Raw genomic sequence first — 21,452 nt, 5'->3', positions numbered from 1 at the left:
CAGAGAAGAGGGATCTCTGTCCAGCCTGTAACTCGTTTACTTGCTAAGAGGAAGAGCGGCGACTTGGGGAGAGGGAAGGGAGAATTCACTCTCACGGGGCCAGACCGAATTCTTCCCTTGAGGGCAGTTGCTGCTCTTGGCTGGTTGAGTTTACCCTGCTGCCTGCCTCCGCATCACGTACTCCCCCGGCAGCCTCGCGCTCTCTCTCCTCACACACACACTCAGCCCCGGACCTTGCCTACCAGTCAGCCCCTCTATTCCCAGACAGCTACTGCTCCTCCCCTGGCGGGTAGGGCGGGGTGTCGGGTGTGCGAGGTCTGAGGAGGAGGGTGGGGGATTCCCCTGGTGGGGGTGGACAGACACGTCAGCCCCCGCAGCAGCGTGAACCGGGGGCGGGAGCGGGGGCGGGTGGAGGCTTAAATAGGCGACTCTGGAGCCAGAGCCCAGTGCGGGCTGCAGCAGCAGCGGCGGCGGAGACCCAAGAGTCCGAGTCCAGACTACGAGTGGGTTGCATCCTAACCCGGATCCTAGTCCTGAGCGTGTCTGTGTGCGAGTGGGTGAGTGTCTTGGCGGAGCGGGGTCGGGGCGGCTGCAGATAGATGCGCCAGGTCCGGAGGGGTCCCCGGTGAGGGCGCCGCGACCTCGGGGCTGGGGGAGGGCTGCGGCGGGACCTCCGCCCGAGCATCCCGCCTGACTCCAGGTTGGGCAGGTGCGCCCCGGGTCCCGCCTCCCTCATGGCTTACACGATCACCCGGGTTCCTGCTCCCCTAGACGGCCCCGGACACGATGACCCTGAACGGCGGCGACAGCGGAGCGGGCGGGAGCCGCGGCGGGGGCCGGGAGCGCGAGCGCCGTCGGGGCAGCACGCCCTGGGGCCCAGCGCCGCCGCTGCACCGCCGCAGCATGCCGGTGGACGAGCGCGACCTGCAGGCGGCGCTGGCCCCCGGGTCCCTGGCGGCGGCTGCGGCCGGGACGGGGACTCAGGGTCCCAGGCTGGACTGGCCCGAGGACTCTGAGGACTCACTCAGCTCGGGGGGCAGCGACTCTGACGAGAGCGTTTACAAGGTGCTGCTGCTGGGGGCGCCCGGCGTGGGCAAGAGCGCCCTGGCGCGCATCTTCGGCGGTGTGGAGGATGGTCCCGAAGCAGAGGCAGCAGGTGAGCGGATCGAGCTGTTCGCGAGAGGGGAGATCCCAGGGCTAGGACTGAGGGCTGAGACCAGGACTCAAAGCCGCAAATACCATGGAAGAATTTATTATTATTATTATTATTATTATTATTATTATTATTATTATTTTGAGACGGAGTTTCGCTCTTTCTCCCAGGCTGGAGTGCAGTGGCCCGATCTAGGCTCACTGCAACCTCTGCCTTCGGGTTTCAAGGGATTCTCCTGCCTCAGCCTCCAGAGTAGCTGGGATTACAGGCGCCCACCACCACGCCCGGCTAATTTTTGTGTTTTTAGTTGAGTTGGGGTTTCACCATGTTGGCCAGGCTGGTCTCGAACTTCTGACCTCGTGATCCACCCGCCTTGGCTTCCCAAGGTGCTGGGATTACAGGCGTGAGCCACCGCGCCTGGCCAATACTGTGGAATTCTATTCGTGTTTTCAGAATCACGCTTCTACCTACTCATTTCATAAATGGGGAAAGGAAAGGAGAAGGGACACCCCCTGGCCTTTGGTAGGGAAGAAATGCCCAGAGTAGAAGGCCAGGGCATAGATATGGCTGCTCTGTGGGATGGGACCGGACATCCCTCCCTGCCTATCAGGGACAGGTCAGAGTTTCGAACCAGAGGGATTTCTAAGAGAGGAGCCCTAGGTGGCCAAGGTCCCTAGGGAGCGGGACAGTCACTATTCTAACTCAGGCCACTGGGTCAGAGCCACCTTGGGACCCAGGCAGCAGGAGGACAGGGGGCATTGGAGCAGCCACCTGGGACATTGCTAGCTTGGGGGGCATGTGGGTAGAGGTCAGGCACACCATGCCCTCCAGCCCCCACTTCCCTGCCTGGCACTGCTGTTGCCACATACCAGCATCTGCAAGTGGAGTGGAGGATGAGGAGGGCTCTGGGGAGGAGCTGGAGGGTGTGGCCATAACAGGAAACCTGGCAGCAGGGGCTTTGACAGTCAGCTGGTAACCTGTTTACTGGTCTCCTGCCTAGGGCACACCTATGATCGCTCCATTGTGGTGGACGGAGAAGAGGCATCACTCATGGTCTACGACATTTGGGAGCAGGTAGGGTACAGGCTGAGACCCAGGGCAGGGGAGGGAGGAGTGAGTTGGGGTAGGGGTCTGGGAGTGCCAGGCTTGTGTCAGGGTCATGAGGACTGTTGGGCAGACTGTGTGTGTGTGTTCCCCAGGACGGGGGCCGCTGGTTGCCCGGACACTGCATGGCCATGGGGGATGCCTATGTCATCGTGTACTCAGTGACGGACAAGGGCAGCTTCGAGAAGGCCTCAGAACTGCGGGTCCAGCTGCGTCGTGCACGGCAAACAGATGATGTGCCCATCATCCTTGTGGGCAACAAGAGCGACCTGGTGCGCTCTCGTGAGGTCTCAGTGGATGGTGAGTAGGCGGCAGGTTGCAGGGGGAGGGAGTGCCCAGCTGGGCCCTGATATAGGCAGTCTTGGCTCAGCTTGAGTCCCTGGGGATAATCAGAGGCTAAAAATGTTCAGAAAGAAAACTGGCGGGGAGGGAAATGGGAGAGAGCCGGTGCCTGCTCACAGGGCTCCAGAAGGCCCCAGAGGGGTGGGGAAAGAACCAAATCTGATAGGGGAGCTGGGGGACCGCAGGGCCCTCCTCTCCTGCCCCTCTTGGTCCTGGCCTGGCTGGTTTCGGGGTAAGTGGGTGGAAGAGAGTGTAGGGGAACAGGCCAGGAGGTCAGAGTCCTAGGTCTCGGCCATTCTTACGGTAGACTTGGCCCTGGGGAAGACCCGTCCCACTTGGCCTCAGCATCCTTTCCTATGGGTCCTGGTACTGAGCCCCTCAGAGGAACCCAGCAGTGACTTGGTGACCTTGCCCATGCAACCCGAATCCACTGCATCGTTCGTCATGATATAACCTCTAATTAAAAACTACTAAAGGCCGGGTGCGGTGGCTCAAGCCTGTAATCCCAGCACTTTGGGAGGCCGAGACGGGCGGATCACTAGGTCAGGAGATCGAGACCATCCTGGCGAACATGGTGAAACCCCGTCTCTACTAAAAAATACAAAAAACTAGCCGGGCGAGGCGGCGGGCGCCTGTAGTCCCAGCTACTCCGGAGGCTGAGGCAGGAGAATGGTGTAAACCCGGGGGGCGGAGCTTGCAGTGAGCTGAGATCCCGCCACTGCACTCCAGCCTGGGCGACAGAGCCAGATTCCGTCTCAAAAAAAAAAAAAACAAAAAAAAACTACTAAGTTGTGCCAGGCGCAGTGGCTCATGCGTGTAATCCCAGCACTTTGGGAGGCCGAGGCGGGTGGATCATGAGGTCAGGAGATCAAGACCCATCCTGGCTAGCACAGTGAAACCCGGTCTCTACTAAAAATACAAAAAATTAGCCAGGCATGGTGGCGGCCGCCTGTAGTCCCAGCTACTTGGGAGGCTGAGGCAGGAGAATGGCGTGAACCCAGGAGGCAGCGCTTGCAGTGAGCTGAGATTGTGCCAGTGCACTCCGGCCTGGGACACAGCAAGACTCTGTCTCAGAAAAAAAAAACAAAAAACAAAACAAAACAAAAAACTAAGTTGTCCAACATACTTCTCATTTTCCTGTGTTTACTACTGTTGTACTTTAAGTATCAGGCTTCAAATTATTTCAATAAATGGATCTCCTTTTGAGGGCCACTGTTTTGGGGGCTCCTTAAACGAAGGCACTCTGCCTACTGGGTGACGCAGCAGGGACCAGTACCCTCAGTACAGGAGCTGGGGTCTCTGTGTTTTGGGGGAGGACCCTGCAAATTCTCGAGTGGCAGTTTCCATGGGTGGCCAGGGTTGGAGGGGACTCCTCACTCACCCACCCTTTATTTACTGGTGCCTGCCTGTCCCCACCCACACAGAGGGCCGGGCCTGCGCGGTGGTCTTTGACTGCAAGTTCATTGAGACATCAGCGGCATTGCACCACAATGTCCAGGCGCTGTTTGAAGGTGTCGTGCGCCAAATACGCCTGCGCAGGGACAGCAAAGAGGCCAACGCGCGACGGCAAGCAGGTACCCGGAGGCGAGAGAGCCTTGGCAAAAAGGCGAAGCGCTTCCTGGGCCGCATCGTAGCTCGTAACAGCCGGAAGATGGCCTTTCGCGCCAAGTCCAAGTCCTGCCACGACCTCTCGGTTCTCTAGGTCCCACCCGCTCTCAGTATGGTGGGAGACGGACGGACGGGTTGGTGGGCTGGCCCAGCCAACTGCCCCAGGAGCCTCAGGGCTGGCTCAGACTCTGGGTCCCTTGGAGCTGCCAGCCGGGTACCCCCAACCTCATGGTCATGGACAGACAGACAGTGTTGCCCAGTGAGGCCAGGGGCCAGTGAGGGCTGGGCCCACAGAGATGCATGCGCAGGCTGATCTGCGTCCCAAGCAGCCGGAGCGCAGCCGCGGGGCAGGCCTGTGTGCCGGGAGAGGACTCTGACTTTTTTCACAACCCGGGTGTGCCTGCCCTGGAGGGAGGCTGTTCAGTGCTGTGGCTATTTGTTTACATGCAGATTTTTGTAATAAAGACTATTTCCTGATATGTCATGGCTGTTGACTGTCTTTCCTCCTATCTGGGCGCTTCAGGAGCTGGAAGGATTTCTGAAGTTGAGGGATGGGGGCTCACTGCCCCACCCTAGTGTGTGGCCATGATGTGTTAATGTGGGGGTCCGGATATAGCCAGCTGGGATGGGCATCGGGTCTGGCTGGGGGTTCAAGGAGCAGGAGACACAAACCCCTCCCAGTCCCTGTTATCCAGACTCTTCTCTTTCTGCATGGGGCCTGGCATTGCCCAACTGATTGAGGGTTCAATCACTCACTGTCCATAAAGGGAAACTGAAGCTGCTCAAGGGAGCACATTCTGCCCTGGGTCTCACAACCAGGCAGGAACCCTGAGTCTCACAACCAGGCAGGAACCCTGGGTCTGGCTCCACAGCTGGTATTTCTGCCCTGTTCCCTCTTGAAGGACCGGAATCAGCTGAGGTTGGGGATAGAGAATGCAGAGGGATGGTTTGTGAAGGCACACACAGGCACACTCAGCTCCACATGGCTCCTCCACCTCTTCGCTGGGGTTGAGCTACTGAGGAGGCCCTCACTGTTCTCTCCACCGTGAGTATTCAGGCAAAAACATTTCATGCTCAGCATTGGCTAATTCAGTTTTGGTGGGAGCAGCTGCCTGGAGCCTGCCCTGCCTGGAATGAGAGGTCTTGCATTTGTATAGGAAGGTGTACTCGTGCTTGTGGTTGGGGATGCACCTGTCTCCCTGCCCACCCATGCCTGTGGCTCCCTCACGCTTGGCACAAGTGCTGCTAAGAGTTTTTATCTGCATGGTCTCAGGAAAAATCGTCCCCATTTGGTGCTGGGTGGGAAGTGGCTGAGTGGGGACTGGTATACAGGTCTGCCCATCTCCAAAGCCTGGAGGCAGCCTGGGGCGAGGTGGGGGGCAGTTTCTAAGAAGGTTCTGGGCCAGGGTCCATACGTTCCTTCCTTAGTTCAATTTATTCATTCCACAGACTCCAGGGAGCCCTGGCAACCTGGTTAGAATCCTGACTGCAGCTTGTTGAATTGCAGGAGGAGGCTTGAGGGCTGCCCCTCCATGTACCAGGGAGTGCTGAGAGTCACCCACGTGCTCCCCAGGGCAGAGGTAACTTCTCAGAGCTGTTGCTGCTCTGCCCCTCCTCCCAACATACTTCAAGGAATACAGAAGGCATGGTATTTTCAGAGCAAGTGAGGGTCCTCAGGCCTTCCTGGCTCTGTCACTTATTGACTGTGTGACCGTAGGCAAACCACTCAGCTTCTCTGTGCCCCAGCGTGTGACATGGGTGCAATGCCCCTTCAGAACACAGTATGTGGCATAATGAAGGTATGTGCTCAGAGCAGTGCTGGGCACATAGCAGGAGCTTAACACGTTTGAAACCCCCTTCAACCTCTCCACAATGCACTGCTCCTGGTTGGGTGCCAGAGTGACCCTGAAGCAGGCACTCAGCTTGTGACAAGGCTGGGGGCAGCTGGGGGTAGCTTCTGACCTGAGAGAGACTAATCAGGTACACAGTGGGAAGGACTTCACGGGGACCATGGGAGGCTTCGCGGGGACCAAGGCTGGGGAGGGAATGGAGACCAGGATCTTCCCACCCTCTCCCCTCGTTCCAGACTCCCAGGCCTCAGAAGTGTCTCCTGGCTCTGCTTGGCTGCCTTCATTGCGGGGAGAGCCCGTGTTCAGCCCTGTAACTCCCTCAAGGTCGCCTGAGCCGGTTTAATCTTCTTAGAGGCACAAGACCGCCCATTGTCTCAGCCCTGTCACTGTTGAGTGGCCAGTGTAAGGACTTGGGGAGCTCACAGGCTGCTGCACTCCCCCACCACAGGTCCCCCTGGGGGGTGGTCTGGAGCCCCAATACCCAGTTCCACTCATGCACTGCTCATCCATCCTTTGCCACCTCCAGCTCCTTGTCTTAGTTCCACAAGCCATGGGGAGTTGCCAGGGCAGAACGAGAGCCAGGTCATTTCTGAGTCCCTGAGTTCTGCTCTCAAGGGGCTCCCAGTCTAATGGAAGACGCAGACAATGACAATCTGGTGTCCTCTGTGTATTAATAGAGATAGCACATGGCATGGCGTGAGGGGGTGGGGCGTTCCCAGAGGAGACTCCTGAACCAGCCTGGGAACACAGGGGAAGTTTCCTGGAAAAAGGAGTATTTGAGCTGAATACTGAAGCATGAGCAGGTGCTTACCACACAGATGAACGAGTGGGAAGGGTGTTCCAGGCACAAGGAACAGAGTGTGCAAGGGTGTGGCTGCAGACGCTGGAGCCTGGGAGATAAGTGAGACCAAGTCTGGAGCCACAGAAAAAGTAGTGTCCAGACCCAGAGGGCCAAGGAATACCCCCTGGGCTGTGTTGGGGTCGAGGGAGTGCCAGGCCAACCATCTCCCCACCTCCCGGGGCTGGCAGTCACAGATGCTGAGCAGCTCCTAACTTTCCAAAGTCAATGAGTAACTTGGGGGGCTGGGCGGGGCCAGGCCTGCTGCTATGGGCCCAGTGGCCTTTTCCATTCCTGAGCAAGCGTGGCTGAACCCTCCTACCTGCTCAAGTGCCCTGCCTTGCCCCACCCAGCCCAGCCTGGCCAGAGCTCCCTGGAGAAGAAGCCCTTTTGCTTAGCAGCTGGACCAAGGGAGCCAGTCTTGGGCATTGGAGGGTGAGGGGCTGGGAGTGGAGGGGAGGGCATGGCTGAGGCTGGGGTTGGTGGTGGGAAAAGGAGAAACACTGCCCTGTCCTCGCCATCTGAGAAAGAATTCCCAGGGCCTCATCTTAGAGAGGTTGTTGATTTGTTGCTGCTCTGTCTGCCCAGCTCCATGACAAGGGCTGGAAAATGATGAGACAAGAGCCAGGCTCCTGCTCCGGGGGCTCTCCTTGTCTAGAAGGTGGCAGTGGGAGGCAGGACAGTCCAGGAGGCCCTGAGCTAGGAGGAATCTTCCTGTGGTCAAGTCCTCTGTGACCTTGGCCAGACCCCAGCCTTCAGGCCTTGCCAGCAACAAGAGGTGACTTCAGGAAGTGACGCTCCAAGTATTCAGGAACTTTCCAGCTTCAAACTTTTGTGATTTGGGGGGTTGCTAGAAAATTACCACTTTGGGATCTGCAAGTTGGGGAGGCTATGGTGAGAAGGAGCTGAAGGTCTAGAGGTGAAATTCTGATAGAGTGCTTGAGGGGCCAAGAGCCCAGACGCAGGGTGGCTGGGCCTGGGGGCCTTGGTGGGCCTGGCTGAGGAGCAGGGCACTACCCTGCAGCAGATGGGGAACCTCAGCTCCTTTGCAGGGGAGGAAGAGGAGGCTAGCCTGCAGTGCGATCCCACTAGTTGTGTGTGGGGGATGGAAAGCCCCTCCCCACCCACCTGGGCTGGCTCCTCACTGCTATGTCCCTCAGGCCCGTCCTGACCATGGTCCCTGCCTGGCTGTGGCTGCTTTGCATCTCTGTCCCCCAGGTGAGCTGGGCACTGCCCCCACTCCTTCAGGTCTTGGCCTTGGGGGTCGACACCCTTGCCCCTAACTCCACCTGGACGAATTGCACTGACTGTGAGAACGGTGCAAAGCATGGGAGGGGTCAGAGCTGGGACTACAGAGCTATCGTGGGATGAGGAGGTCAAAGGCCAGAGCACGGGTGGATGGACAAAGGTACGGCCAGGCCCTGAGAAGGGGCAGAAATTCCCCTCTTCTGTTGGGTCCCAGTGCCCAGGCAGGAAGATAGAGCCTGGTGACAAGGTGAGAATCCTCCCACAGGCTCTCCCGGAGGCCCAGCCTGCAGAGCTGTCTGTGGAAATTCCAGAAAACTATGGTGGGAATTTCCCTTTATACCTGACCAAGGTGAGCCAGAGAGCTGGGGGGGTGGGAGGGTGGGGGGGATCCCTCCCCACAAAGTCCTGCTTCTCCTTCCTCTGGCACCCTTCCTCTTGCTGTTTCTCTTTGAAACCTTGCTTTCCAGAGAGTTATACATGTTATACAGGTTATCCATGTTATACAGGTTGAGTGTCCCCTATCTGAAATGCTTGAGACCAGAAGTGTTTCAGATTCTGGATTTTTTTTCAGATTTTAGAGTATTTGCATATACATCATGAGATATCTTGGGGAATGGAACCCAAATCTAGACACGAAATTCATTTATGTTTCATATACACCTTATACACATAGCCTGAAGGTAACGTTATACATTTTTTTTTCTTTTGAGACGAAGTTTCGCTCTTGGCCCCCTGGGCTGGAGTGCAGTAGTGCGATCTCAGCTCACTGCAACTTCCACCTCCTGGGTACAAGAGATTCTCCTGCCTCACCCTCCTGAGTAGCTGGGATTACAGGCATGCACCACCACACCCAACTAATTTTTTTTTTTTTTTTTTGTATTTTTAGTAGAGACAGGGTTTTGCCATGTTGGCCAGGCTGGTCTTGAACACCTGACCTCAGGTGATCTGCCCGTCTTGGCCTCCCGAAGTGCTGGGATTACGACTTTGGGATTTGCGAGCTGGGGAGGCTATGGCGAGAAGGAGCTGAAGGTATAGAGGTGAAATTCCAATAGAGTCCTTGAGGGGCCAAGAGCCCAGTGTGCGTCACTGCTCCTGGGTGAATATTTTTAATGATTTTGTGCATGAAACAAAGTTCTGACTATGTGTTGACTGTGACCTGTCACATGAGGTCAGATGCGGCATTCTCCACTTGTCACATCATGTTGATGCTCAAAAAGTGTCAGATTTTGGAGTATTTCAGATTTCAGATTTTCAGGTTAGAGATGTTCAACCTGCAGTGGGAATGACTAACAGATTTTAATCCTAGCGGAGAGTACAGCTTTAGGTTAAAGAATGAAATCTTGGTGGTGAGGTTTCAAGCTTCAGAAAGAAGGGCAGGGAGTTTTGGGGAGCACCAGGTCCAGGGAAAAGAGTTCTGTCTCTGAGTCTCAGTCCTGATGCTTACTGACTGTGTGACCTCAGACAGGAGCCAGATGTCTCTGAGACTCAGTTTCCCCACATGCAAAATGAGGCCATCAGGTGGAAGGGGGTCATCTCCCAGGCCTGGCCACTGCTGCCTTCACTTCTGTTCACCCCCATCAGCTGCTGCTGCCCCGTGAGGGGGCTGAAGGCCAGATCATGCTGTCAGGGGACTCAGGCAAGGCAGCTCAGGGCCCATTTGCTATGGATCCAGATTCTGGCTTCCTGCTGGTGACCAGGGCCCTGGACCGAGAGGAGCAGGCAGAGTACCAGCTACAGGTATGGCTGGGCCAGGTGTGGGGGAGCGCAGGCAAGGCAGGGCCAGACGCTGATTCCCCTTTCCTGCCAGGTCACCCTGGAGACACAGGATAGACGTGTTTTGTGGGGTCCACAGCCTGTGCTTGTGCGTGTGAAAGACGAGAATGACCAGGTGCCCCATTTCTCTCAAGCCATCTACAGAGCTCAGCTGAGCCAGGGCACCAGGCCTGGTGAGTGACCAGGTCAGACAATTTACAGTAAGGTCAGGTGGGCCTTGATGGAACGGCAGAGAGCAAAGAGATGGCCAGACAGTTGGCATAGGACAGGTCAGCCATTTCTGTCCCATTTCTTTTCTTGCTTTGCTTTGCTTTTTTGTTTTGTTTTTTTTTGTTTGTTTGTTTTTGTTTTTCTGAGATAGAGTCTCACTCTGTCGCCCCCCAGGCTGGAGTGCAATGGCGTGATCTTGGCTCGTTGCAACTTCTGCCTCCTAGGTTTAAGCAATTCTCCTGCCTCAGCCTCCCAAGTAGCTGGGATTACAGGTGCCCGCCACCAAACCTGGTTAATTTTTTGTATTTTTAGTAGAGCCGGGGTTTCGCCTTTTCGGCCAGGTTGGTCTCGAACTCCTGGCCTCAGGTGATCCGCCCACCTCGATCTCCCAAAGTGCTGGGATTACAGGCATGAGCCACTGAGCCTGGCCCATCCTGTACCATTTCTGTCCCATCTTGTACCTCCCTACTCCACTGAGGGTACCATCCACTCTTGGCCTCAGTTTGCTCATCTGGGAAGTAGGACGAAAAGCCGTGACTCATCTCCAGAGTCCTGATGTGATGATGGATAGGGAAGAAAGGACAGAGGAGAAATAGGAGAGGCATGGGAGACTCTCCCCACCCTCTCTATCCCTTACAGTTTACCCTCCCACCATGAACCAGGCATCCCCTTCCTCTTCCTTGAGGCTTCAGACCAGGATGAGCCAGGCACAGCCAACTCGGATCTTCGATTCCGCATCCTGAGCCAGGCTCCAGCCCAGCCTTTCCCAGACATGTTCCAGCTGGAGCCTCGGCAGGGGGCTCTGGCCCTCAGCCCCAAGGGTGAGCCTGAGCAGGGTGTGCTGGGGAGGGAGGGTCAGTGAAAGCTGGAGAAGGTGGTATCTGAACCATAAGACAAGCATGGGTGGGAACTTGAGAGGTAAAAAAGGAGGGAAGGGCACTCTAGGTGGAGACAGCAACAAGGCAGGGGGCTGTGGAGGCAGGGCCAGGCATGTAGAGTTAGGAAATGGTGTGAATGGAGGGCCTCAACTCCACGCTCCACGGAGACCTGGGCCTAAGGAACAAGGATAGAAACAGTCTAAGGGGTTACAGCCTAAGATGTTGCTGGGCGACCTTGTGACTGATGGCAGAAGAGACCTGGACCTAGAAGTTCAAACCAGAGGCATGAACTAGGGATGGAAAGAAAAGTGAATCAGACACCATCATAGCCAGCCATGCATTCACCCACCTACCACCCAACCACCTACACAGTCCATCCAATCACCCATCACTACACTCTTCCATTCTCACACTCAAACTCCCATCCACCTACCAAGTCAACCAGCCCATCATCTACCGTCTACCTACCTCCTCATCCTGGTCATCCACCTACCCCTCTAGTCTATCATGCATTCGTTGTGTGGAGAGATACGGAGGTGGCTTTGCAAACTGTCATGTCCTGGTTGGAGGCTCACAATAGTGCTTAAAGTTCCTCTCTTCCCTTGGCCAAGAGAGTGTCCCAGTCACCGGCCGTATGCTTGGTTTTGTGTCTGGTATCTGCTGAGAATGATGCCCTGGCCCCTGCTCCCCAGCTGCCTGCTCAGTTGACCATCCTCCCTGTTCTAGGGAGCACCAGCCTTGATCACGCCCTGGAGAAGACCTACCAGCTGTTGGTACAGGTCAAGGACATGGGCGACCAGGCCTCAGGCCACCAGGCCATTGCCACTGTGGAAGTCTCCATCATAGAGAGCACCTGGGTGCCCCTAGAGCCTATCCACCTGGCAGAGAATCTCAAAGTCCTATACCCGCACCACATTGCCCAGGTGAGTAAGTGGCTGTCAGTGGCTGAAGCAGCCCCATGGATGGTGCAGCTGGGCCCAAGACTCATGGATATTTGGGGGCTGGGTCTGAAACTCACATGACCCCTGCTCCTCCCTCCACTCCTCCCATCACTTCCTGCTATGGACTTCCTGCTATGGACTGGGGTGTCGCCTCGCCTGCCCTGCCATCCTCTAGCAGGCGTGATTCTGTGCTCTGACCTCTTGAACTTGCCCAAGGCTTCCTCAGGGAGAACAGCTGCTACCTCTTGCTGCCATAGGGATTGTCACCCCGGGCTAGGAATGTCTCAGGCCTCTTCTAGGAATGCCCTGGGGTCAGGCCCAGGCTGAGACGGTAGAAAATAAAGTAACCTGGTCACTCAGGCACGTTGGGCAGGGTCCAGGTTTGGACCAGGGCAAGGCCACTAACAACATGTACCCCGAACAGAAGGATCCCACCTAGACTCCAGGCCCAGGAAGGGCAGCACCTTGCCTGGGTCACACAGTTGCGGCTCAGGCTCCTCACACAGAAATCAGATGGGGCACAAGGGCTGACATGGATTGCTCCTGCCCCTTGGCCCGGGATGTCCCCCCCAGGTACACTGGAGTGGGGTTGATGTGCACTATCGCCTGGAGAGCCATCCCCTGGGACCGTTTGATGTGGATGCAGAGGGAAACCTCTACGTGACCAGAGAGCTGGACACAGAAGCCCAGGCTGAGGTGATATGAACGGGGAGTCAGGGACGCAGGCTGGGGGTGCTTGGTCACTGTCTAGTTGGCTTTTGGGGGTGTCACAACTACAATAGAGGCTGAGGCAGTGGGAAAGAGCCCCGAAGAGCTGCAGCTGGCCCACCAGAAGGAAACTCAGAGCCAGGCAAGGCTGGAACTGCCCTTGGTCCTGACCTGAAGCCCCCTACTGCCCACCACAGTACGTGCTCCAGGTGTGGGCTCAGAATTCCCGTGGCGAGGATTATGCAGCCCCTCTGGAGCTGCATGTGCTGGTGATGGATGAGAATGACAACATGCCTGTCTGCCCTCCACGTGGCCCCGCAGTCAGCATCCCTGAGCTCAGCCCCCCAGGTGAGCTATGGGATGGGAGAGGGGCGAAGTCTCTATGAACCACCCAGTCTTGCTCTTCTCTGGGATAAGGACCCAGCCTCAGGCTCCATGTCAATGTCCCTCCGTAACATACACACACACACACACACACACACACACACAAGCTCAAGTTCAGTTCGGCACAAAATAAGGAGTGGGTGGGGTAAGGCCTCCAGGCTGGGCTGTGGTCCTAGCCAGGCGGGTGCTGTCTTGCAGGTACTGAAGTGACTAGACTGTCAGCAGAGGATGCAGATGCCCCAGGCTCCCCCAATTCCCATATTGTGTATCAGCTCCTGAACCCTGAGTCTGAGGATGGGGTAGAGGGGAGAGCCTTCCAGGTGGACTCCACTTCAGGCAGTGTGACACTGGGGGCACTCCCACTGCAAGCTGGCCAGAACATCCTGCTTTTGGTGCTGGCCATGGACCTGGCAGGCGCAGAGGGTGGTAAGTGCCCTGATTGGTGACCCAGGTCCCCATGACCCCATGAGACCCCATGAGAGCCCTCTGTTCCTACCCTGACCTCACCAACATGTCCTCCCTGCCCTAGGCTTCAGCAGCACGTGTGAGGTCGAAGTCGAAGTCACAGACATCAATGATCACGCCCCTGAGTTCACCACTTCCCAGGTAAGCAGACGCAGGGGAGAAGACCTTGGGAAGGATGCTGGCAGGGGGCTCACTCACCATCCCTCCTCCTTCTCCAGATTGGGCCTATAAGCCTCCCTGAGGATGTGGAGCCCGGGACTCTGGTGGCCATGCTCACAGCCACTGATGCTGACCTCGAGCCCGCCTTCCGCCTCATGGATTTTGCCATTGAGAGGGGAGACATGGACGGGACCTTTGACCTGGATTGGGAGCCAGACTCTGGGCATGTTGGACTCAGACTCTGCAAGGTGAGGGCCGGGGTGGCTGGGAAAGGGGTCCACACACGCACGCATGCATGCACGTGTGCCTTGACTAGGCCCCCACAGTGACCTGGGCCTCCTGATTCCAGAACCTCAGCTATGAGGCAGCTCCAAGTCACAAGGTGGTGGTGGTGGTGCGGAGTGTGGCAGAGCTGGTGGGGCCAGGCCCAGGCCCTGGAGCCACGGCCACGGTGACTGTGCTGGTGGAGAGAGTGATGCCACCCCCAAAGTTGGACCAGGAACGCTACGAGGCCAGTGTCCCCATCAGTGCCCCAGCTGGCTCCCTCCTGCTGACCATCCAGCCCTCTGACCCCATCAGCCGATCCCTCAGGTGAGCCAAAATCCCAGCCCCTTACCTGGACTGGATTTCCCCTGCTCCCTGGGGATGACCCCAGGGCCTCAGAGGGGACTCATATTATCTACAGCCTGCAATAGTTTTCAAACTATGGCAAATGCCAAGATTGTGACTCCTGGCAGGGATCCGGGCTGGATGGACTGGGTGGGGCACGGAGAGGGGTGTTTTGGACCCCATGAGAGCTCGGATTATGCTTCAGCACCTGGAGGGAGGACCAGGCCCTCCTCCAATGCCCCCCAACAGATTACAGACAGACAAGGTTGTTCCCAGACTCTGATTCCTTCACAGAGTGACCTGGAGTGAGCAAAGTTGAAATGGGCCTCCCAGGCTCTAAGAGTTTCTCCCCTACCCGCATGATCTGTTGTTCATCCCACACCCACTACCACCACCATCACCACAAATCCTGAAGCTGGAGAGAGAGACTGGGCATCCCAGGCTTTGCTGTGGCCTCTGAGTCACAGAGAGGATGTGGAATTTAAGCAAATCATATAGCCCTGGGCGATTCTGAACAAAACTCTATATGTAGTCCCAGTACCTCCTCACCCGCTTCCTTGGGTGGCAGGTTCTCTCTAGTCAATGACTCAGAGGGCTGGCTCTGCATTGAGAAGGTCTCCGGGGAGGTGCACACCGCCCAGTCCCTGCAGGGCACCCAGCCTGGGGACACCTACACAGTGCTCGTGGAGGCCCAGGATACAGGTATGGCCAGGAAGTGGTGGGAGCCCCTGGGAGGGGGTACAAACCTCAGGCAGACAGACAGCAGGACTGAGCTTCCTCCCAGAGGCCCTCGCTGGCAACCCCCAGCCCCAAGCAGGAGAGGCAGATATGAAGCTGGGTTCAATGTTCCTCTCTGAGAACGGATCTACTCCTCTGGTGGACAGGTCTGGCGTCTGCTCCCCTCGCTGACCACTCTCCTAGATCGACATGCAAAATCTCCCAACCTTGTCCTTTAGCCCCTGGAGGGCCTCTCAGGGTGTCAGCTTCAGGGACTGGTACAGGGCTGGGGAGGTGGCAGAAGGACCAGGGGCTGCCCCGGGGAAGAAGTGCTGGAGTGAATGGGCCACTGGAGCCGGGGAGGGGGGACTCTGAACACTGCTCAGGACAGAGAGCTGGCCCCTGTGTGGGGAGCCCTGGGAGGCAGGTTTCAGCTCTGAGTTGGGCTGTGATACAGGGCAGACCCAGCAGCAGTGAGCTCTGCTACAGTCAACGATGTCCACAGTGGCATGGAGATGATGACAGGTGAAGAGAAGCATGGAGGGTGAGTGGCAGAGGAGTCTGTAGGGCGAGACTCATGGGCTGTGGGAGCAGCACAGGGACCTCAGAGCTCACCCCTGCCCCTGCCAACACCTGGCCAGCTCAGCGCTGCCTCTTCTGCAGATGAGCCGAGACTGAGCACCTCTGTGCCCCTGGTGATCCACTTCCTGAAGGCCCCTCCTGCCCCAGCCCTGACTCCCGCCCCTGTGCCCTCCCGATACCTCTGCACGCCCCGCCAGGACCACGGCGTGATCGTGAGTGGACCCAGCAAGGACTCCGATCTGGCCAGTGGACACGGTCCCTACAGCTTTGCCCTTGGCCCCAACCCCACGGTGCAACGGGATTGGCGCCTCCAGACTCTCAATGGTGTGTGGTGGGGAAAGGGAGGGAGGCTATGGCCAAGGCAGGGAGGGGGTGTCACTTGGAAGTGAGATGCCCTTCTACCATGGGGGTGGGGCTGGGAATAGGGGGAGCAGCCCCCAGAGGGCCTGTCCAGGCTGGTGACCCTGGTCATTGCCTGCTGTCCCGAAAGGTTCCCATGCCTACCTCACCTTGGCCCTGCACTGGGTGGAGCCGCGTGAACACATCATCCCCGTGGTGGTCAGCCACAATGCCCAGATGTGGCAGCTCCTGGTTCGAGGTGAGGGTGGACTTGGGTGCAGCCTGCAGTTCCTGAGGGAACTGCTGGCATGCAGGGGGAGGGAGCTGGGTACAAATGCATATGGGATGGGCTTCTCATGTGGACAGCACATGCCTGTGCACACTTGCACACCTATGGCTGGGCACACACACCTGTGTGCACACAGGAACAGGCACAGAGGCACATACATTTTTTTTTGAGACAGAGTCTCACTCTGTCACCCAGGCTGTAGTGTAGTGGCATGATCTCAGCTCACTACAACCTCCACCTCCCAGGTTCAAGCAATTCTCCTGCCTCAGACTCCCGAGTAGCTGGGATTACAGGTGTGCACCATCACGTCCAGCTAATTTTGGTATTTTTAGTAGAGACGGGGTTTCACCATGTTGGCCAGGCTGGTCTTGAACTCCTGGCTTAAGTGATCCACCCATTTCGGCCTCCCAAAGGGCAGGGATTACAGGTGTGAGCCACCACTGCGCCTGGCCAGTGCATATATCTTCACACATACGTGAATACACACATGTGCAAAAACACACACATATCAGCCAGGTGGCTGGGCTGGGGGCTCTGAGCTGCTGGGGAGTCCTCCCCTCCCTACTCTTACTTTCCTCCCCTCTCCCCTCAGTGATCGTGTGTCGCTGCAATGTGGAGGGGCAGTGCATGCGCAAGGTGGGCCGCATGAAGGGCATGCCCACGAAGCTGTCGGCAGTGGGCATCCTTGTAGGCACCCTGGTAGCAATAGGTAATGGAGTTTGGACATTACCTGCGTGGGCGAGGGCGATGGGTGGTTGGAACCACAGCCTCCAAATAAACACTTTTGTCCCCATGGTACCCCCAGCTCTGAAAAGGAAGCCCCCAACTCTCCTAGTCATTATGTGCCTGCCCCTTTGATCATAGTCATTGTCATTATCGTTGATAATAGCATCTACGGTTACATGATTGCACATTGACTGGGTGGCAGGGACTATTGCCCGGAATCCTCCCAGCAACACTGTGAGGCAGATCCTCGTATCTCCCCATTTCGCAGATGAGGTCACTGAGGTTCAGAGAGGTTAAGTGACTGGTCCAAGGTTACACAGTCAGGTTGTGACACAGCCCGGGTCTTTCTAGCCTAATTGTGTCAGTCTAAGCCACCCCTTCCATCCCCTTTATTTCTTTAGCCCCTCAAATTTTGTCCTTGCTGGTTGTCCTCGCTGGTTCTAGCACACTGCTGTGATGAGCCTTTCTCTTAGAGGTCCATGGAGTTGGGGCCCAACTTACTGGTTCCCCAGTGTCCCCCAGAGAAGGGGACTTTGGAGGCTGAATATACTGGGACAGCCTCAGAGGGATAGGGGCCAAGCAGGCCGAGCAGTCAAGCTTCTCCAGGCACCAGGACCACAGAGTCATACCCAGCCCAGCCTCGGGATGCTGTCCAGGAAACTCATCTCTTCATTAAGCCAATGCCAATCACAGGAAGTCCCTCGTGAAGAACAAGTCCCACAGCCCCTGCTGAGGCCTGCTCCATCCCTCTTGGGTCCCACAGGAATCTTCCTCATCCTCATCTTCACCCACTGGACCCTGTCAAGGAAGAAGGACCTGAATCAACCAGCAGACAGTGTACCACTGAAGGCGACCGTCTGAATGGCCTAGGCAGCTCTAGCTGGGAGCTTGGCCTCTGGCTCCATCCGAGTCCCCCGGGAGAGAGCCCAGCACCCAAGATCCAGCAGGGAACAGGACAGAGTAGAAGCCCCTCCATCTGCCCTGGGGTGGAGGCACCATCACCATCACCAGGCACGTCTCCAGAGCCTGGACACCGACTTTATGGACTGTCCATGGGAGTGCTCCAAATGGCAGGATGTTTGCCCAATAATAAAGCCCCAGAGAGCTGGGCTGGGCCCTACGGGATTGGTGTGTCTGTGTCTCAGTGTCTATGTGTGCATGTGTGTGCGTGAGTGTGCGCATACCTGCTCGTGTGCACACACCTGCTCTTTCATCCCTTCCCCATCTCCTGCCACATAGAAAGGGTCTGGGCTTGAAAGACAAGACTGAGGTCCCCTGCAGGGAAGGACATGAAGACATCATATGGGCTATTGGTGAGAGCTTGGGACCACAGCAAAGTGGGTCATTTTTGTGGGCATCCAGAGCTCACCATTCGCAGATCCTGGATGGGTGAACACTAGGCAGGTGATGGTCAAGGAGGGGTGCCTTTGAGGGTGTCATCTCTGTGTTTTCCTGGATGTCATCTTTGCTATGGGAAGGCAAAACCTTGTGAGTCTCCATCTTCTGCTCATGTATGAGCACCTTGTGCTCCTGTGCATGAGTCACCTACACCCAGGGATGGGCAGAGGTCCCTCAGTCTCTGCAGGGGCCTGGGCAGGATGGTGAGGCCCCATGGGTCAGGAGCGTGAGAGGTGAGGCTGGAGATGTGTCCTTCTGCCCCAGTGCAGGCTCCAAGGCAAGCCACTGCTGTGTTTCACACACAGGCTGGTGAGTGCATGAGGGCATCTGCAGGAAATCAGAGAAGGGGAGTCACTTAGATGGACACCATCGGAGCGGGACAGGCACCTCTGTGGCTTACTCTGGAACTGCCCCTCTCTGAGGTTAACCCCTGGCCCTGGCCCAAGATTAAGCCATGTCCTGATGCTCTGCTGAGCCGGGCTAAGCTCTGCTAAGAGCTGAGCTCTCCAGATTGACCTTTAATCCCTGATCTGTGGGTGACCCCAGATACAAGCTGATCCCCTATGTCCCCTTCTCAACCATCTCTGGGGAGTCAAGGTGGGACTTGCTGTCCCAAGCACCATGAGCTGATGATGGTAAATCACGGGGAAGGGAGAAAAACAACCTCTGTGGGGCCCAGGCACTATTTTTAGGAGATAATCTCTCCACTGTTGGCAGATTCTGTGGGATAGGGGCCAAGCCCAGCTAAGAGAGACAGGGCGGGCAATCTGGCGAAGACTCAGCTAGGATCCCCAGCCCAGGGGTTGGACTCTGAGGCTGGCCCCTGTCATTCTGGCTCAGGTACCCCCACTGCAGGCTCTGCTGACTACCCTTGTCCAGGCAGGGCTTCCCTGCCCCTCTGCCAGGATATCCTCTGCTCGGCCTGCATGCACTCAGAAATCTTCAGGGTGCAAACCTTCTGGAGGTAGTGTCTCATCTAATCTTTCCATCAACCTACAAGGGTGGATTATTGGCCCCATTTTTCAGTGGGGAATCTTGAAGGTCAGGGAGGTTAAGGGCCGTAGCTGGGAGTCTTAGAACCAGGGCGCATGGCATAACATGGTCGAGGACCATGTTACCTCTCTGGAAATGTCCACAGTATTCAGGTGGTCTCTGCTACCCCAAGATCTCCCAGCAGGGCCTTAGCGATCACCCAGATCAGCTCCTTCTTGTAAAGATGGAAAGGTGAATTGCAAAGAGAAGGAGGGAAGTTTGTAGGTTCATACAGCCATAAGATGCGTCACTTGAGCTATAACCACCACTTTCTGGCCTTCATCCTAGATGGATAAGTAGGGAGATAGGAGGGTGCGTGGGTGAGTGGATAAGTGGATGGCTAGGCAGATGCATGGCCGGATGGATTGGTGGGTAGATGGATGGGTGGGTTGGTAATCAGGTGGGTGGGAGACCCACAGACGAAAGGGTAGATGACAGGATACCAGGACAAATGAAGGCATCTTTTCTAGTTTGAGGGCTTCTTCCTTGGGCCTCCAGGTCCCAGACCACTCTTGGTTGTGTTGGTGCTGAAGTTGTCTGCCAGGTCCACAAGCCCCTTCTCCACAGACAAGGGCCCAGGTTCCTTGGGCATCTGGGGATATAAAACTCTCCTGTATCCTCAGTCCCGTTCTGCAGAGGAAGGTGGCCAGGTGCAGTGGCTCACGCCTGTAATCCCAGCACTTTGGGAGGCCAGGGTGAGAGGACTGCTTGAAGCCAGGAGTTCAAGGCCAGCCTAGGCAACAAAGTGAAACTCTATCTCTACATAAATAGAGAAAGAGAGAAAGGTGAGGATCAGAGAGGGGATGTGGCTTGTCCTGGGTTGCAGAGGAAGAGAGACACAAAGCTGATTGGTCTTTAGGCTTGGCAGTGGGTCAGTGAATGCCTGTGGAGATTAATGCTAGTGAGGCAGGCTTCATTCTGCAGTCAGGGCCTCGCCCCTGCTAGAGCAAGGTGGGGGCCAACCAATAGCTGTCTGGGTAGAAGAACATTTGTTGTGCTTATCCATGCGATGTGTTCCCAGGAAAACTGCTTCACCTCTCTGAGCCTTGGCTTACTTGGTGATACAAGTTTTTGTAGTTAGGCAAACTACATGAAATAATCCCTGCACAATGCATTTAGCATAGTGCCAGGCACTACAGGGCTCAGTAAATGTGGCTTTCCCCAGTACATGGATTGTTGAGGGACCTACAGCCCCACACTTACACACACTCCCTAGAGGTCCCAAGAGGCCCAGGCTTTTGGGAGGGAGTTTGGAGAGGGGCCCCAGCTCCAGCCCCAATGCAAGAGTGCAAGACACCCCTTCTAGCCCCAGCTCCCTTCCAGTGTCCAGGTGCTCACTGGGTCTGTGATGTCCAGGGTCTCACGGGGCTCTGGGCTGGAGCTGGAGGGGGTTGTGGGGTTGGCCCCAGCAGAGCCTCATGCTGCCCCTCTCCTTGGCCCCTTCCAGAGGCACTAGGCCAGATCAAAGGGACCCAGCTCGGAGGATCGGGAGGCAGCTTGGAAAGAATGTAAACATGAGGATATTTTTAAACTTTTTCCAGCCCCAGCAATTAGGGCTCTTGAAGCCAGAGGCCCAGAGGTCAGTCTGGTCCTCACCCACAAAAAAAGCAACAGTCTCAGAGACCCCACCCCACCCACACCTACCTACACCCACCCAGGACTCTAGCTGGGGCCTCGGGGGAGAAGTTCTTCCTAGGACATCACCTCCAGACACGCTGCTGTGGCGGGACGATGCATTTCTAATGCGAGGGACTCAGCGGCGTGGGGCCCTGACTTAAGGGGTGGTGGGGGCCTACCAGACAGGGCTGGTGTTGGAAGACGGAGCTTGGGAGACTTCCTAGTGGCCCGGTCACTCTACCAGGCATGTGTGCACACGTGTGTCTGTGGGTGTATAAGTGTATGCTGCAGTCTAGTCTGTGTGATGCATACATCAGAATGTGTGAGTGTGTGAAGAGCTTGCCTCGGTCCACCCTTCCTCGTCTTCCCTAGCATCCCCGACCTCCTCCCTGGGACCCCTTTGGCAGGTAGGTGACATAGGGGGGACAAAAGAGTAAGAGTCACCTGAGAACAGGGAGGACACGAGGAGAGAAAGGCGCCAG

At 56.7% G+C, this 21,452-nt stretch overlaps 2 protein-coding genes across 3 annotated transcripts; both read left to right on the top strand.

Annotated features, from left to right (window-relative positions):
• Positions 1-428: 428 nt before the first annotated feature.
• Positions 429-4,686, top strand: LOC105491452 (RRAD, Ras related glycolysis inhibitor and calcium channel regulator). Its single transcript, XM_011757935.2, has 5 exons — positions 429-557; positions 772-1,156; positions 2,154-2,227; positions 2,353-2,557; positions 4,024-4,686. The coding sequence occupies exons 2-5, from the start codon at positions 787-789 to the stop codon at positions 4,299-4,301; spliced, it is 927 nt and encodes a 308-aa protein (XP_011756237.1). The 5' UTR covers positions 429-557; positions 772-786; the 3' UTR covers positions 4,302-4,686.
• A 2,518-nt stretch (positions 4,687-7,204) lies between these two features.
• On the top strand, positions 7,205-18,048 carry LOC105491453 (cadherin 16). 2 transcript variants are annotated; one of them, XM_024795940.2, is made up of 18 exons: positions 7,205-7,330; positions 8,056-8,113; positions 8,409-8,492; positions 9,725-9,880; positions 9,951-10,089; positions 10,789-10,947; positions 11,731-11,927; positions 12,519-12,641; positions 12,851-13,001; positions 13,236-13,463; positions 13,567-13,643; positions 13,721-13,909; positions 14,011-14,252; positions 14,839-14,972; positions 15,651-15,893; positions 16,060-16,167; positions 16,790-16,906; positions 17,325-17,680. In XM_024795940.2, exons 2-18 carry the CDS (start codon positions 8,069-8,071, stop codon positions 17,378-17,380), a joined length of 2,448 nt encoding a protein of 815 aa, XP_024651708.2. In that variant the 5' UTR covers positions 7,205-7,330; positions 8,056-8,068; the 3' UTR covers positions 17,381-17,680. The 2 variants fall into 2 exon arrangements, with proteins under 2 accessions (XP_024651708.2, XP_011756239.2); XM_011757937.2 differs by lacking the exon at positions 17,325-17,680 and adding an exon at positions 17,687-18,048 and having other exon boundaries at positions 7,207-7,330.
• Positions 18,049-21,452: the final 3,404 nt, after the last annotated feature.

This window comes from Macaca nemestrina, chromosome 18 (genome assembly GCF_043159975.1).
Source record: "Macaca nemestrina isolate mMacNem1 chromosome 18, mMacNem.hap1, whole genome shotgun sequence".
NCBI lineage: Eukaryota > Metazoa > Chordata > Mammalia > Primates > Cercopithecidae > Macaca > Macaca nemestrina.
Note: the sequence above shows the minus strand (reverse complement) of the source record. Positions and strands in the feature narration are given on the sequence as shown.